Source organism: Bubalus kerabau, chromosome 12, assembly GCF_029407905.1.
Source record: "Bubalus kerabau isolate K-KA32 ecotype Philippines breed swamp buffalo chromosome 12, PCC_UOA_SB_1v2, whole genome shotgun sequence".
NCBI lineage: Eukaryota > Metazoa > Chordata > Mammalia > Artiodactyla > Bovidae > Bubalus > Bubalus kerabau.
Window position 1 is genome coordinate 54,302,512 of NC_073635.1, and position 13,111 is coordinate 54,315,622.

The 13,111-nt window shown below is 42.9% G+C and overlaps 1 protein-coding gene across 1 annotated transcript in view; it reads right to left on the reverse strand.

Annotated features, from left to right (window-relative positions):
* OBI1 (ORC ubiquitin ligase 1) overlaps positions 1–9,723 on the reverse strand; it is a 44,799-nt gene extending 35,076 nt beyond the window's left edge. Inside the window, exon 1 of the mRNA XM_055542732.1 lies at positions 9,533–9,723. Coding sequence (XP_055398707.1) covers positions 9,533–9,604 — 72 coding nt within the window. The 5' untranslated portion in view covers positions 9,605–9,723. The remainder of the gene's footprint in view (positions 1–9,532) is intronic.
* Positions 9,724–13,111: the final 3,388 nt, after the last annotated feature.

The following is a 13,111-nucleotide window of genomic DNA, read 5'->3' on the forward strand; positions in this document are numbered from 1 at the left end:
TACAAGAAATATTAGCCCAATAATATATAATTCTACTACGTAGTGTCTTTTATCTGAAGACGTTTCAGTTTTGAGAGACTTTACCACCAAAAATCCCTTTCTTAAAAAGCAGATATCTGGAAGGAGTCAGACCTAAAGGTGCTGTCCATTACTATCCATCCTGTGCTTAGTCCCTCAGTTGTGTCTGGCTCTTTGTGACTCCGTAGACTGTGGTCCACGAGGCTCCCTGTCCATGGGATTCTCCAGCTAAGAACACTGGAGTGGGTTGCCATGCCCTCCTCCAGGTCATATTCCCGACCGGCAGACTGAACCCAGGCCTTCTGCACTGCAGGCAGATTCTTCACTGTCTGAGCCACCGGGGAAGTCCAAAATCTATCCTAGACTTCCCTAACAGGAGTTACACAAGGGTTTAGGGCAGGGTTTGTCAATTTTGGCACTACTGACATTTTGGAACAAAAAGTTTTGCGTTGTAGAAGGCTGTCCTATGTATTATGGAATGTTTAGCTAGAAGCACCCTGAGGCTCTGTCTACTAGATGTGAGTAGCACTGCTCTGAAGAGAATCAGAAATGTCTCTCAGTTCACTTCGGTTCAGTCGCTCAGTCGTGTCCAACTCTTTGCAACCCCATGAATCACAGCATGCCAGGCCTCCCTGTCCATCACCAACTCCTGGAGTTCACCCAAACTCCTGTGCATCGAGTTGGTGATGCCAGCCAGCCATCTCATCCTCAGTCGCCCCCTTCTCCTCCTGCCCTCAATCCCTCCCATCATCAGGGTCTTTTCCAATGAGTCAACTCTTCGCATGAGGTGGCCAAAGTATTGGAGTTTCATCCTCAGCATCAGTCCTTCCAAAGAACATCTAGGACTGGTCTCCTTCAGAATGGACTGGTTGGATTTCCTTGCAGTTCAAGGGACTCGCAAGAGTCTTCTCCAACACCACAGTTCAAAAGCATTAATTCTTTGGTGCTCAGCTTTCTTCACAGTCCAACTCTCACATCCATACATGACCACAGGAAAAACCATAGCCTTGACTAGACGGACCTTTGTTGGCAAAGTAGTATCTCTGCTTTTCAATATGCTATCTAGGTTGGTCATAACTTTCCTTCCAAGGAGTAAGCGTCTTTTAATTTCATGGCTGCAATCACCATCTGCAGTGATTTTGGAGCCCCCCCAAAATAAAGTCTGACACTGTTTCCACTGTTTCCCCATCTATTTGTCATGAAGTGATGGGACCAGATGCCATGATCTTCATTTTCTGAATGTTGAGCTTTAAGCCAACATTTTTTACTCTCCTCTTTCACTTTCATCAAGAGGCTTTTGAGTTCCTCTTCACTTTCTGCCATAAGGGAGGTGTCATCTGCATATCTGAGGTTATTGATACTTCTCCAGGCAATCTTGATTCCAGCTTGTGCTTCTTCCACCCCAGCGTTTCTGATGATATACTCTGCCATGTAAGTTAAATAAGCAGGATGACAATATACAGCCTTGACGTACTCCTTTTCCTATTTGGAACCAGTCTGTTGTTCCATGTCCAGTTCTAACTGTTGTTTCCTGACCTGCATTCAGGTTTCTCAAGAGGCAGGTCAGGTGGTCTGGGATTCCCATCTCTTTCAGAATTTTCCACAGTTTATTGTGATCCACACAACAAAACGCACTTCCATCCTATTGTGAACTGCTGGTCTGGGAAATGTACACGAATTTCCCTAACAATCTAATGGGGTTGATAGTATCAAATTAATTTGCAGCCAGTGGAAACTGACACTCAAGGAAATAAATACGTGTTCTAAGTGGCAGAGCAAGCATTCGACCACCATTAAACATGCAAATTGAGTGCTCTTTCAATTAAGAAACAGATCTTTCTTCCTGAGAGCAAGTTTAGTAAACAATAATCAGGGAGTAAGAAATAGAGGAAACACACCTGAAAGAATCAAGACACTGGGATCAGCAGGGATTGCAGAAAAGAGATACTGTATTAATGGAGGTGATGCAAGGGAAAAGGCTGTAGATAAACTTTACCAACTGGTCTGGCAAATACATTTAAAATCAATTTCTCTGCTCTTCAGTCACCTTTACTCGAGACTAGAGCTAACCTTTCTTTTCCCTTCTCTTGCACCAATATCAAAACTTCATGGGTTTCACTAGAGGAGGCCTACTACAGAAAGACTGAAGAACAAAGCTGAGGGATAAATGACTGTAGGAAGAGCCTACCTTCTCAACCTTACAAATTTGTCAATTTTTAAAAACAAAATTCCTGGATTGCTCTTGCTATGTTGCAAGAAATCTTTGGCTCTGGGCCAGAATTTAGGACTAGAACTTTAAAACTGTGTAATCCTGAGAACTAAGCTACTTAATGCCTATTGGTCTGGGTCTCCAATTCTGTCTGGGTTAGAAAGAAAGATAATACACCTCCCCTCTCCCACCTTTATCCCTACCTAGAAGGCTTTCAGGATAAACTGGAATCTTATTTGTGAAGTAAATTATATGCCAGCTATTATATGCCAAACTTGAAAATTACTAGAATATATCAACACTTTTTTGAATTAATTTTTATTATACTCTATGTGAAAACACACTATTTTTATACTTTTCTGAAAGTGTCTGCATTCTTGAAGCTTATTGTAATCTAGATAAGGGATAAAAAGCAAAACTTTTACTCCACATGGCTTTTTTTCAAAGCAAATTCTTGTGATGATTATGTACAAGGCTGGTTCTTAAATCCACTCTTGGGAACTGAGGGGCAATCAAGACTCAAACATGGACTCAATGTACTGAGGAGGATGGCTCTCTGGCCAATCGACAGCCCTTGATGAGCACTGATTAATGAATTTAGTCAACCGAGAGTTAGGACGCTAGGTTGCTAAGGTGTTACCTCTAGCCCTAGAGGTAACACCTAGCCCTACCTCTTTTCAACCTTTGAAATCAATGATGTGTGTAGAAAGCAAAGCAAGAAGTCCTCCCTGAAAGAAAGGTTCTTTCCCATAGTATTCCCAGTGGAAAATAGTCTATCCTACGACTGGACACATCGTAAGAAAGCTAATTTCATTTCTGATTATTTCAGCCAAAAAGTTTCCATTTATATTAAGTATAAATCTTAATATTGTAGAGCTACACAAAGTTTGATTCCCTTCCAAACGAAAATGCTTTTAATTATTTAATGAGTTGCTATCATGTCTGTTCACTCCAACACTATTCTGTTCCATCTATATTCCAATCTCAATCTCAAATCCTTTCCAAATGATTTCAAATACTTCAGTTTATGTATATTTATCTTAAAGGGTGGTACCCGAATTTGGATTCATACTCAAGTGAGAAATAATTGGATATGCTATATCACTGTTAAAGGGTATTAGAAGTCTAGTCGCTTGCCACTTCTCTTGAGAATCTCCTTTGTCCTTTGATTAAAACCAACTGCATTCCACATTTGGCTGTCACTCAAGGCAAAACGCAGAGTTGGTCAATAAAACTATTACGTGCAACAGTTTCTTTTCACAGCTTGAATCCTAATTGAAGAGATAAAAGCCTGGAATTATCTAGAGATAAAGTGGTCTGTAGAATTCTGGCAGCAGTACCAAAATGTCACTTAAATATCCTGGGCTGGGTCATTTCAGCTTGCTGGCCTACTAGCTCAAGGCACGGGAAAAAAATTAAAGCGGAATAGGCCAGAAAGTGTTATATATGAATCGTCTCACAGGGTGTGTACTTCACCTCTCCAGGTGACACAGAGCTCTTACAATATTGGCAAGGTTGCTAAACACTGAACAGAGATAATCCACTTTTAAGACTGAGGTACAGTTGGGGGTGGCAAATGCAAAATGTTTAAACTTTTCAATTTTAAGTACATTTGTATTGAAAAGGCAAAGCATTAACCACATACATATTTGGGCTATCTCGACTACTGCTCCCCACCATTCTTCACCTTCACCCCCATTCCAAGCACCAACTACCTCTTCAAATTCAAAGTCTCTCCCACCCCCTAATTTCCTTAAGTAATATGCATCTCTCTTTTTTTTTAACAGTAACTCTTCGGGATAATGGCCCCTGATTCTGTTGAAAAATAAAAAATGAAGACCTGTTAACTCTGTAAGGGACAAATGGCGAGAGCAGCAAAAGATGAGGCCTAGCCAGGAAGGGCTTGAAGGCAGACTCCAGAGGTGGCCAGAAATGTGTGTGTCAGGGAAATGAAAGGCTGTCTCCAGCACCCCATAAATACTGGTGTGGAGGGGAGGCCGAGTAGCACAGGCAGATCAGATTTGCTTTAACTACACAAAAGGCAAAAGAATATGGAACAAACAAAAAAATCACTGGATGTACTGTGGCAATTTCCAGAACAAACAGGTCCTACTCTTCTGGAAATGTAAATCTTCATTAAGTGAGTGTACTGGCCTCAGGAAGCAACTGGGAGGAGCAGTGACTGAAAAGGTTGGTTTCCTCATTTTTGAGGGTTTGTCTGCCTCAGTGCCCGTAACAAAGGTTAACATTTCTTAAATGATAAGTGTCAAAATTCACACTATGTATGTATGTATGTATGTGCTTAGTCGCTCAGTCAGGTCAGACACTCTGCGACCCCATGGACTGCAGCCTGCCAGGCTCCTCTGTCCATGGAGATTCTCCAGGCAAGAATACTGGTTGTTATGCCCTCCTCCAGGGGATCTTTCCAACTCAGGGACTGAACCCAGGTCTTCTGCATTGCAGGTGGATTCTTTACTGTCTGAGCCACCAAGGAAGCCCTAATACTACTATCATTCCCACTGTACAGATAAGGAAACTGCTCTTAGGGACATTAAGTAACTTGTATAAGTTAAGTAACTTGTATAGAATTAGTTAAGTGGAAAACCTGGGTTAGAACTTAGTCTGAATACAGTACTCGGGGTTGTCAACCAATTGTGCCTTTTTGTCTCCATAGTAGACATGAGAAACTGTCTATTTACAAATCATTAACCTTTTGCAATATTGCATAGGAACCTGGAATGTCAGGTCCATGAATCAAGGCAAATTGGAAGTGGTCAAACAAGAGATGGCAAGAGTGAACGTCGACATTCTAGGAATCAGCAAACTGAAATGGACTCGAATGGGTGAATTTAACTCAGATGACCATTATATCTACTACTGCGGGCAGGAATCCCTCAGAAGAAATGGAGTAGCCATCATGATCAACAAAAGAGTCCGAAATGCAGTACTTGGATGTGATCTCAAAAACGACATAATGATCTCTGTTCGTTTCCAAGGCAAACCATTCAATATCACAGTAATCCAAGTCTACGCCCCAACCAGTAACGCTGAAGAAGCTGAGGTTGAACGGTTCTATGAAGACCTACAAGACCGTTTAGAACTAACACCCAAAAAAGATGTCCTTTTCATTATAGGGGACTGGAATGCAAAAGTAGGAAGTCAAGAAACACCTGGAGTAACAGGCAAATTTGGCCTTGGAATACGGAATGAAGCAGGGCAAAGACTAATAGAGTTTTGCCAAGAAAATGCACTGGTCATAGCAAACAGCCTCTTCCAACAACACAAGAGAAGACTCTATACATGGACATCACCAGATGGTCAACACCAAAATCAGATTGATTATATTCTTTGCAGCCAAAGATGGAGAAGCTCTATACAGTCAGCAAAAACAAGACCAGGAGCTGACTGTGGCTCAGACCATGAACTCCTTATTGCCAAATTCAGACTTAAATTGAAGAAAGTAGGGAAAACCACTAGACCATACAGGTATGACCTAAATCAAATCCCTTATGATTATACAGTGGAAGTGAGATTTAAGGGCCTAGATCTGATAGATAGAGTGCCTGATGAACTATGCAATGAGGTTCGCGACATTGTACAGGAGACAGGGATCAAGACCATCCCCATGGAAAAGAAATGCAAAAAAGCAAAATGGCTGTCTGGGGAGGCCTTACAAATAGCTGTGAAAAGAAGAGAAGCGAAAAGCAAAGGAGAAAAGGAAAGATATAAACATCTGAATGCAGAGTTCCAAAGAATAACAAGAAGAGATGAGAAAGCCTTCTTCAGCAATCAATGCAAAGAAATAGAGGAAAACAACAGAATGGGAAAGACTAGAGATCTCTTCAAGAAAATCAGAGATACCAAAGGAACATTTCATGCAAAGGTGGGCTCGATAAAGGACAGAAATGGTATGGACCTAACAGAAGCTGAAGATATTAAGAAGAGATGGCAAGAATACACAGAAGAACTATACAAAAAAGATCTTCACGACCCAGATAATCACGATGGTGTGATCACTGACCTAGAGCCAGACATCCTGGAATGTGAAGTCAAGTGGGCCTTAGAAAGCATCACTACGAACAAAGCTAGTGAAGGTGATAGAATTCCAGTTGAGCTATTCCAAATCCTGAAAGATGATGCTGTGAAAGTGCTGCACTCAATATGCCAGCACATTTGGAAAACTCAGCAGTGGCCACAGGACTGGAAAAGGTCAGTTTTCATTCCAATCCCCAAGAAAGGAAATGCCAAAGAATGCTCAAACTACCACACAATTGCACTCATCTCACACGCTAGTAAAGTAATGCTCAAAATTCTCCAAGCCAGGCTTCAGCAATATGTGAACCATGAACTTCCTGATGTTCAAGATGGTTTTAGAAAAGGCAGAGGAACCAGAGATCAAATTGCCAACATCCGCTGGATCATGGAAAAAGCAAGAGAGTTCCAGAAAAACATCTATTTCTGCTTTATTGACTAGGCCAAAGCCTTTGACTGTGTGGACCACAATAAACTGTGGAAAATTCTGAAAGAGATGGGAATACCAGACCACGTGACCTGCCTCTTGAGAAATCTGTATGCAGGTCAGGAAGCAACAGTTAGAACTGGACATGGAACAACAGACTGGTTCCAAATAGGAAAAGGAGTACGTCAAGGCTGTATATTGTCACCCTGTTTATTTAACTTATAAACAGAGTACATCACGAGAAACACTGGACTAGAAGAAACACAAGCTGGAATCAAGACTGCCGGGAGAAATATCAATAACCTCAGATATGCAGATGACACCTCCCTTATGGCAGAAAGTGAAGAGGAACTAAAAAGCCTCTCAATGAAAGTGAAAGAGGAGAGTGAAAAAGTTGGCTTAAAGCTCAGCATTCAGAAAACGAAGATCATGGCATCCGGTCCCACCACTTCATGACAAATAGATGGGGCAACAGTGGAAACAGTGTCAGACTTTATTTTTCTGGGCTCCAAAATCACTGCAGATGGTGACTGCAGCCATGAAATTAAAAGACGCTTATTCCTTGGAAGGAAAGTTATGACCAATCTACATAGCATTTTCAAAAGCAGAGACATTACTTTGCCAACAAAGGTTCATCTAGTCAAGGCTATGGTTTTTTCTGTGGTCATGTATGGATGTGAGATTTGGACTGTGAAGAAGGCTGAGTGCTGAAGAATTGATGCTTTTGAACTGTGGTGTTGGAGAAGACTCTTGAGAGTCCCTTGGACTGCAAGGAGATCCAACCAGTCCATTCTGAAGGAGATCAGCCCTGGGATTTCTTTGGAAGGAATGATGCTAAAGCTGAAACTCCAGTACTTTGGCTACCTCATGCGAAGAGTTGACTCATTGGAAAAGACTCTGATGCTGGGAGGGATTGGGAGCAAGAGGAGAAGGGGACGACAGAGGATGGGATGGCTAGATGGCATCACTGACTCGATGGACATGAGTCTGAGTGAACTCCAGGAGCTGGTGATGGACAGGGAGGCCTGGCGTGCTGCGATTCATGGGGTCGCAAAGAGTCAGACACGACTGAGCGACCGATCTGATCTGATCTGATCTGAACCTTTTGTTATTAGATTTAATTCTAGAATACAGCTAACCAGTATAGGAGGGAAAAATTCACCAAAAGTGTCTGCTGTTATGAATGAGTTCATCTGAGATTTTGGATGTAACTTACTGAAGACACAAATGCTAACAACAGAGGTTCAAATGCTGGAGATTCTACGCCTTAGTTTCCTTATCTGAAAAATGGGGAAACCAGCCCTACCTATCTCACAGCACTGATGAGAGTGGTAAATGAATAATAAAATGCATACAGAAGCATTTTGTAATCTGCAAATCACTATATTCTATTAGTTATCATTTTTGTTAAAACACAGAAAGCATAGGTATGGAAAATCAACTGGGCAGAAGACATCTTCAACACAGCCCATTAACTAATGGAAACTAGATATAATGTGCACAACTAAACCAAGTGAAAATTATTTTCCAAGGATATTTTATCAGCCTTTTAACAGGCCACTGTTGGGAGTAAATTCACTCAGAAGTTAACATGTGGAACTTCAAGTCAGGAGCCAAATGTAGACTGCAGCAAACAGAATCATCTTCTCCTCCTCCCAGCTACAAAGGTAGGCAGTAGTAGCAAGTACCAAGCTCAAATAACCACCCTCCAAAGGCCATTCTTAAGCTCTCCCGTCAGAATTAATCAAGCCATCTCTATATCCTTTCACAGTATCTTTGCTATTTCCTTGGCATTTCATTCTGATGTATATCAAGAGCTATCAGTTTCTCCCAAGCCTGACTTCCTACTACTTCCTGAACTCAGAAAATTCACATAGACTTAAAACAGAGGATTAGACGATCATACTGACTGGCACTCAAATGCTTTGCCCATGAAGTCTGCATTTCTTAACGCTATGCCTGTGGTTGCAGTTTCAGTGTGGGGCATAAACACATCACATTCATCCATTCCCCACAAATGTATAAACAATTCACCGTGGGGGGTGGGGTAAGTTTCTTTTGGACCTACATAGTAAAACAATATATTCTTTTAAAAACCGAACGGGAGGCACAAATGGAAATGAAAGAGGAGACAAACGCATGAGAACCTTCAAAACTCCGTTTCTAATTCAGAACTCTTACAACTTTCTCCACCTGGTTTCATAAACACGGTAGACACCTCTTATATCACAAGAGAGAGGGTATTCTACCTCGTGGCTGATCCGTTCTTGGAATTAAAGACCACATCTCCCATTCTAAACGCCATTCAGGGGTACGTACTATTCACTTTTTCAAATTTTGAACCCAGAGCAAAGGCCACTCTCAAGGCCGAGTGAAGTTAAGAAAATTATCTTGAAAATGGAAAAGCCTCCCCAGCCAGCACCGAAGGCCCAAGAACAAAACACTCTAATTCGTGCAGGGGACGATGGAACCGTCGCGAGGCTCCCAGAAAACGTGATTTCAGCCGCGATGGGGTGGCACCGGGGGGCGTGAATTGCAGGGATTCATTTCTGACCAGGCCTCCTTCGACGCCGGGAGTCACCCGGCTGAAGCCACCTTACTTCCCCACCCCAAGCCGCTGTCATCCTCCTCCGAAAGGCGCACAGATGACTCCGTGAGTCCCGACTCGTCCCCTCTGTCCCCCGGGGACGCGGCCTCCCTGGCCAGAGGAGAACGCAGGGTCGGCGTCCTCACCTAGACCGGCGCCTCGCGCCGCATCCCCGCCGCACACCCAGCCAGCCCTGGGCTCCGGAGGGCCCCTGCACACCCAACCCCGTTTAGGAGCCGTGTCAGGCATCACCCATTACCTTCCCCAAGCAGATGTGACACGTGATGGGCAGAGTGAGCGACAATGTAACGTTCTGCACGGTCTGAGCCATGGCAGCGTTCAGAATCCCGCCAACACGGAAGTCCCGCCGACCGCGGCTTCTCCCAGCGACTGAGGCCGCGCGAGGCCGGCTACGGCGGCCGGGCAGGGCCACGACGCGCCGGCCGCGGAAACGAAAACGCGCTTTCCCGACGCGCGGCGGCCGGCGTCTGGTCCCTTCCTCCTTTCCTTCCTTTTTAGTTCGAAAACAAACTTTCCTCGGTTAGGGAGCTGCAAGGATTCCTGAGAACGGGAAGGAAGCCGGGTTACTACGGGCGTCGAGGATCTTGAAAGTTTAAATGAAAGTTTGAATGGTAGCGAGAAGAGAGGAAGGATGCGGAAAGGCGATTTGAAATCCCAGGATCTTTCCCGGAAGATGGGGAGTTGGGGGAGAGTTTTCCACCTAAAGATTAAACCTGACAGCCTGCAAACGCGGCGCAGTCAAAAACGGAAGAGGAAAGACATTGTCTCTACGTTTAAATTTTTCCAAGCAACTTTGTGCGCTCAGCTCTCTTTACATTCTTAAATGATGTAATGTCACCTTAAAAACGACACGCGGTGGTTTCAGAACGTTGGGTACCTTAATCGCTGCTCTCCGTGAAGACATGCTTTCACTGTTGGTTCTGTAGTTTCTATCCGAAAGAGACTTAACGATCAGAGCCGTGGACTGTGATTTACACCCACATGTGAGAAGCTTCTAATAGTGTGAACCATCCACACTCCCCTACAGCAGTCGCACAAGCGTTTAATTCTTCATTTCAGGCGCCTGGCTGGGAATGAAATGTACCCCTAGGCTGTTAAGCTCTGAGGAAGAATGTGAGGCTATAAGTTAGCACTTCCTACCAATGGAAAAAACAAAAAACAGTGAATCAAGTATAAATAACAGATTTGGAGTTTAACTTCAATTTAAGTAAGGAAGAGCCAGTGTGATCAATTTATGTAAACAAATGCAATCTGTGAATAAGATTTAGAAACAAAACTGTAACTATTTTTAGTACTCTTCTTGCAGGGGAGAGCAGTATAATTACAAGAAGCAATCTCATGTTTAAAGGGATTCTGCACCTGGACTGCAAGGTAGAAATCCCAGCCTGAACAAATGCCTGGCTCTACTGGCTTTTATTTGTTTAACTGTTGTTTAACCCCTCTGCTTCTTAGCTTCCTCATTGGTAAGGCGTGTGTGTGTGTGTGTGTGTGTGTGTGTGTGTGGTGAATGAGGTCAGTGTATGTTTACTATCACCTCTATAAAAAGAACAGATAATGAGATTGGCACAGCCAGCAATTCACTTGAAGCAGCCAGTTCCAGTTCAAAATCGACTAATAAGTGACAATGAGAATTCTTCCATACAGCTCAGTAACTTAATTTCCTGAGAATTGGAGACCATCCCTGAGCTTGGAATTGGAGATCTGGGCAAAATAGTCACATTGTTTGTCTGTTTAACAGCCACTTTTCCAGAAAGCCTGGGCTAAAAGTCATCTGGTTTGGCTATTTTCTGGCTGTTTGAAGTCATATTCAATGGGGTCTAGGCCTCACATGTTTTGCTAAAGCATCTTTCGTATTCCTGGCTATAGGTTGCTGCTGCTGCTGCTGCTGCTGTGTCGCCTCAGTCGTGTCCGACTCTGTGTGACCCCATAGACGGCAGCCCACCAGGCTCCCCTGTCCCTGGGATGCTCCAGGCTATAGGTTAAGGCTTAAGAATGAGAAAGATCCAGGTCATTACCTACTGTCATTCAAGGTTTGCCTTTTCCCCATCTTACTGTGTTCTTCCTTGTTCTTGTCACCTTGTTTAAACCTATCATGGTGTTTTAGTACCTGTCATCCCCACAATCTTGAATGGGATAAAGGGCTGAGAATATTCTGTCTCTCCTACAGATCCCTGGAGACTATGCAATAGGAAGATATGTTGAAGATAATCTGAAAAAAAAAAAAAAAAGACTTTTCTAAAGCTACTAGGGAAAGTTCATTTATTAATTATCCTGATGATTGGTGTTAATACTGTCACAAAAAATATATTTAGAAAATAAAAACCTGCATTTTAAGTAGAATGATTAAAGTGAAAGTGTTTGTCACTCAGTCTTGTCCAACTCTTTGCAACCACATGAACTGTAGCACACCAGGCTTCTCTGTCAATGGACTTCTTCAGGCAAGAATACTGGAGTGGGTAGCCATTCCCTTCTCCATGGAATCTTCCTAATCCAGGGACTGAACTTGCGTCTCCCACATTGCAGGCAGATTCTTTACCATGTGAGCCAGGGAAGCCCCAGAATATTTAAACCTAGACCATTTCCAACAGCCCTCCCCACGTTAGCTATCGTCATCATAGCTTCTGAATGTTCTTCTAGTGCTCTGACCATGTAGCTGTTTCTGTGCTAAGCTAACTTTATTACATTTTATTATAGTTGTTTATGTGCTTGCCCCCACAACAGTTTCTTGAAGTCTGGGATTGTATTCAATTTATCTCATATCTAGTACTGAGTGACTAGTCCACAAGCCATAATATTTTCATTAGCCACAAACTAACTTTATGAGCAAAGAGTTGGACATGGCTGAGCAACTGAACTGAACTGAACTGAACTTTATGAGAGACCTGGCTACCTTAAGCATTGTGTTTACCTGTTATTCACTTCAAAATGGAAAACTGTTTAACATTGTGCTAATTATAACCATAATAAGAATCATCTTGAAAATGATGTCATTTGTAAATATATAAAATAATAAGCAAAAGTTCCCCTAGCCTTATGCTTCACCTCTAGATCCTCTGTGGTAATCACTATTAACATTCTGTAGTGTATCTTTACATTTTCATTCATATATTACTGTGTGTATAAGCACAGATAGGCTCATACCATAACATACCTGCTCTGCTCACTAATGCTTCGTAGATAACACACACACACATTTCTGAGTAATACTGTTAGCAATATAGGCTAATTAGGGCTTTCTCTAGGTCCAGATTGATTCTAGGTCAATTCCCAGGCTTTGCTTTAAATAATGCAAATGCTTTAAGGCCAGGAACTCATTCTTCCCTCTGCCCCATAAAAGGCATTTCTCTTTTTTGACAAATCATATTCTAAACAGACATTGTATGGCCCAAATCATTAAATAGTATTGCTATTATGTTAATAGGCAAGAGTACATGGCTCATTAACTTTCTGCTCAATTTCTTTCTCAACTTCTTCCTGGCCCCATGAAGTATCCTGTGACCTGAGAAGTTTGATCAGATACAGCACCTGGAATGGGCTAAAGCCCCTCTGCTGCTGCTACTGCTAAGTCGCTTCAGTTGTGTCCGACTCTGTGTGACCCCATAGACGGCGGCCCACCAGGTTCCCCCGTCCCTGGGATTCTCCAGGCAAGAACACTGGAGTGGGTTGCCATTTCCTTCTCCAATGCATGAAAGGGAAAAGTGAAAGTGAAGCCGCTCAGTCGTGTCCGACTCTTAGCGACCCCATGGACTGCAGCCCACCAGGCTCCTCCATCCATGAGATTTTCCAGGCAAGAGTACTGGAGTGGGGTGCCATTGCC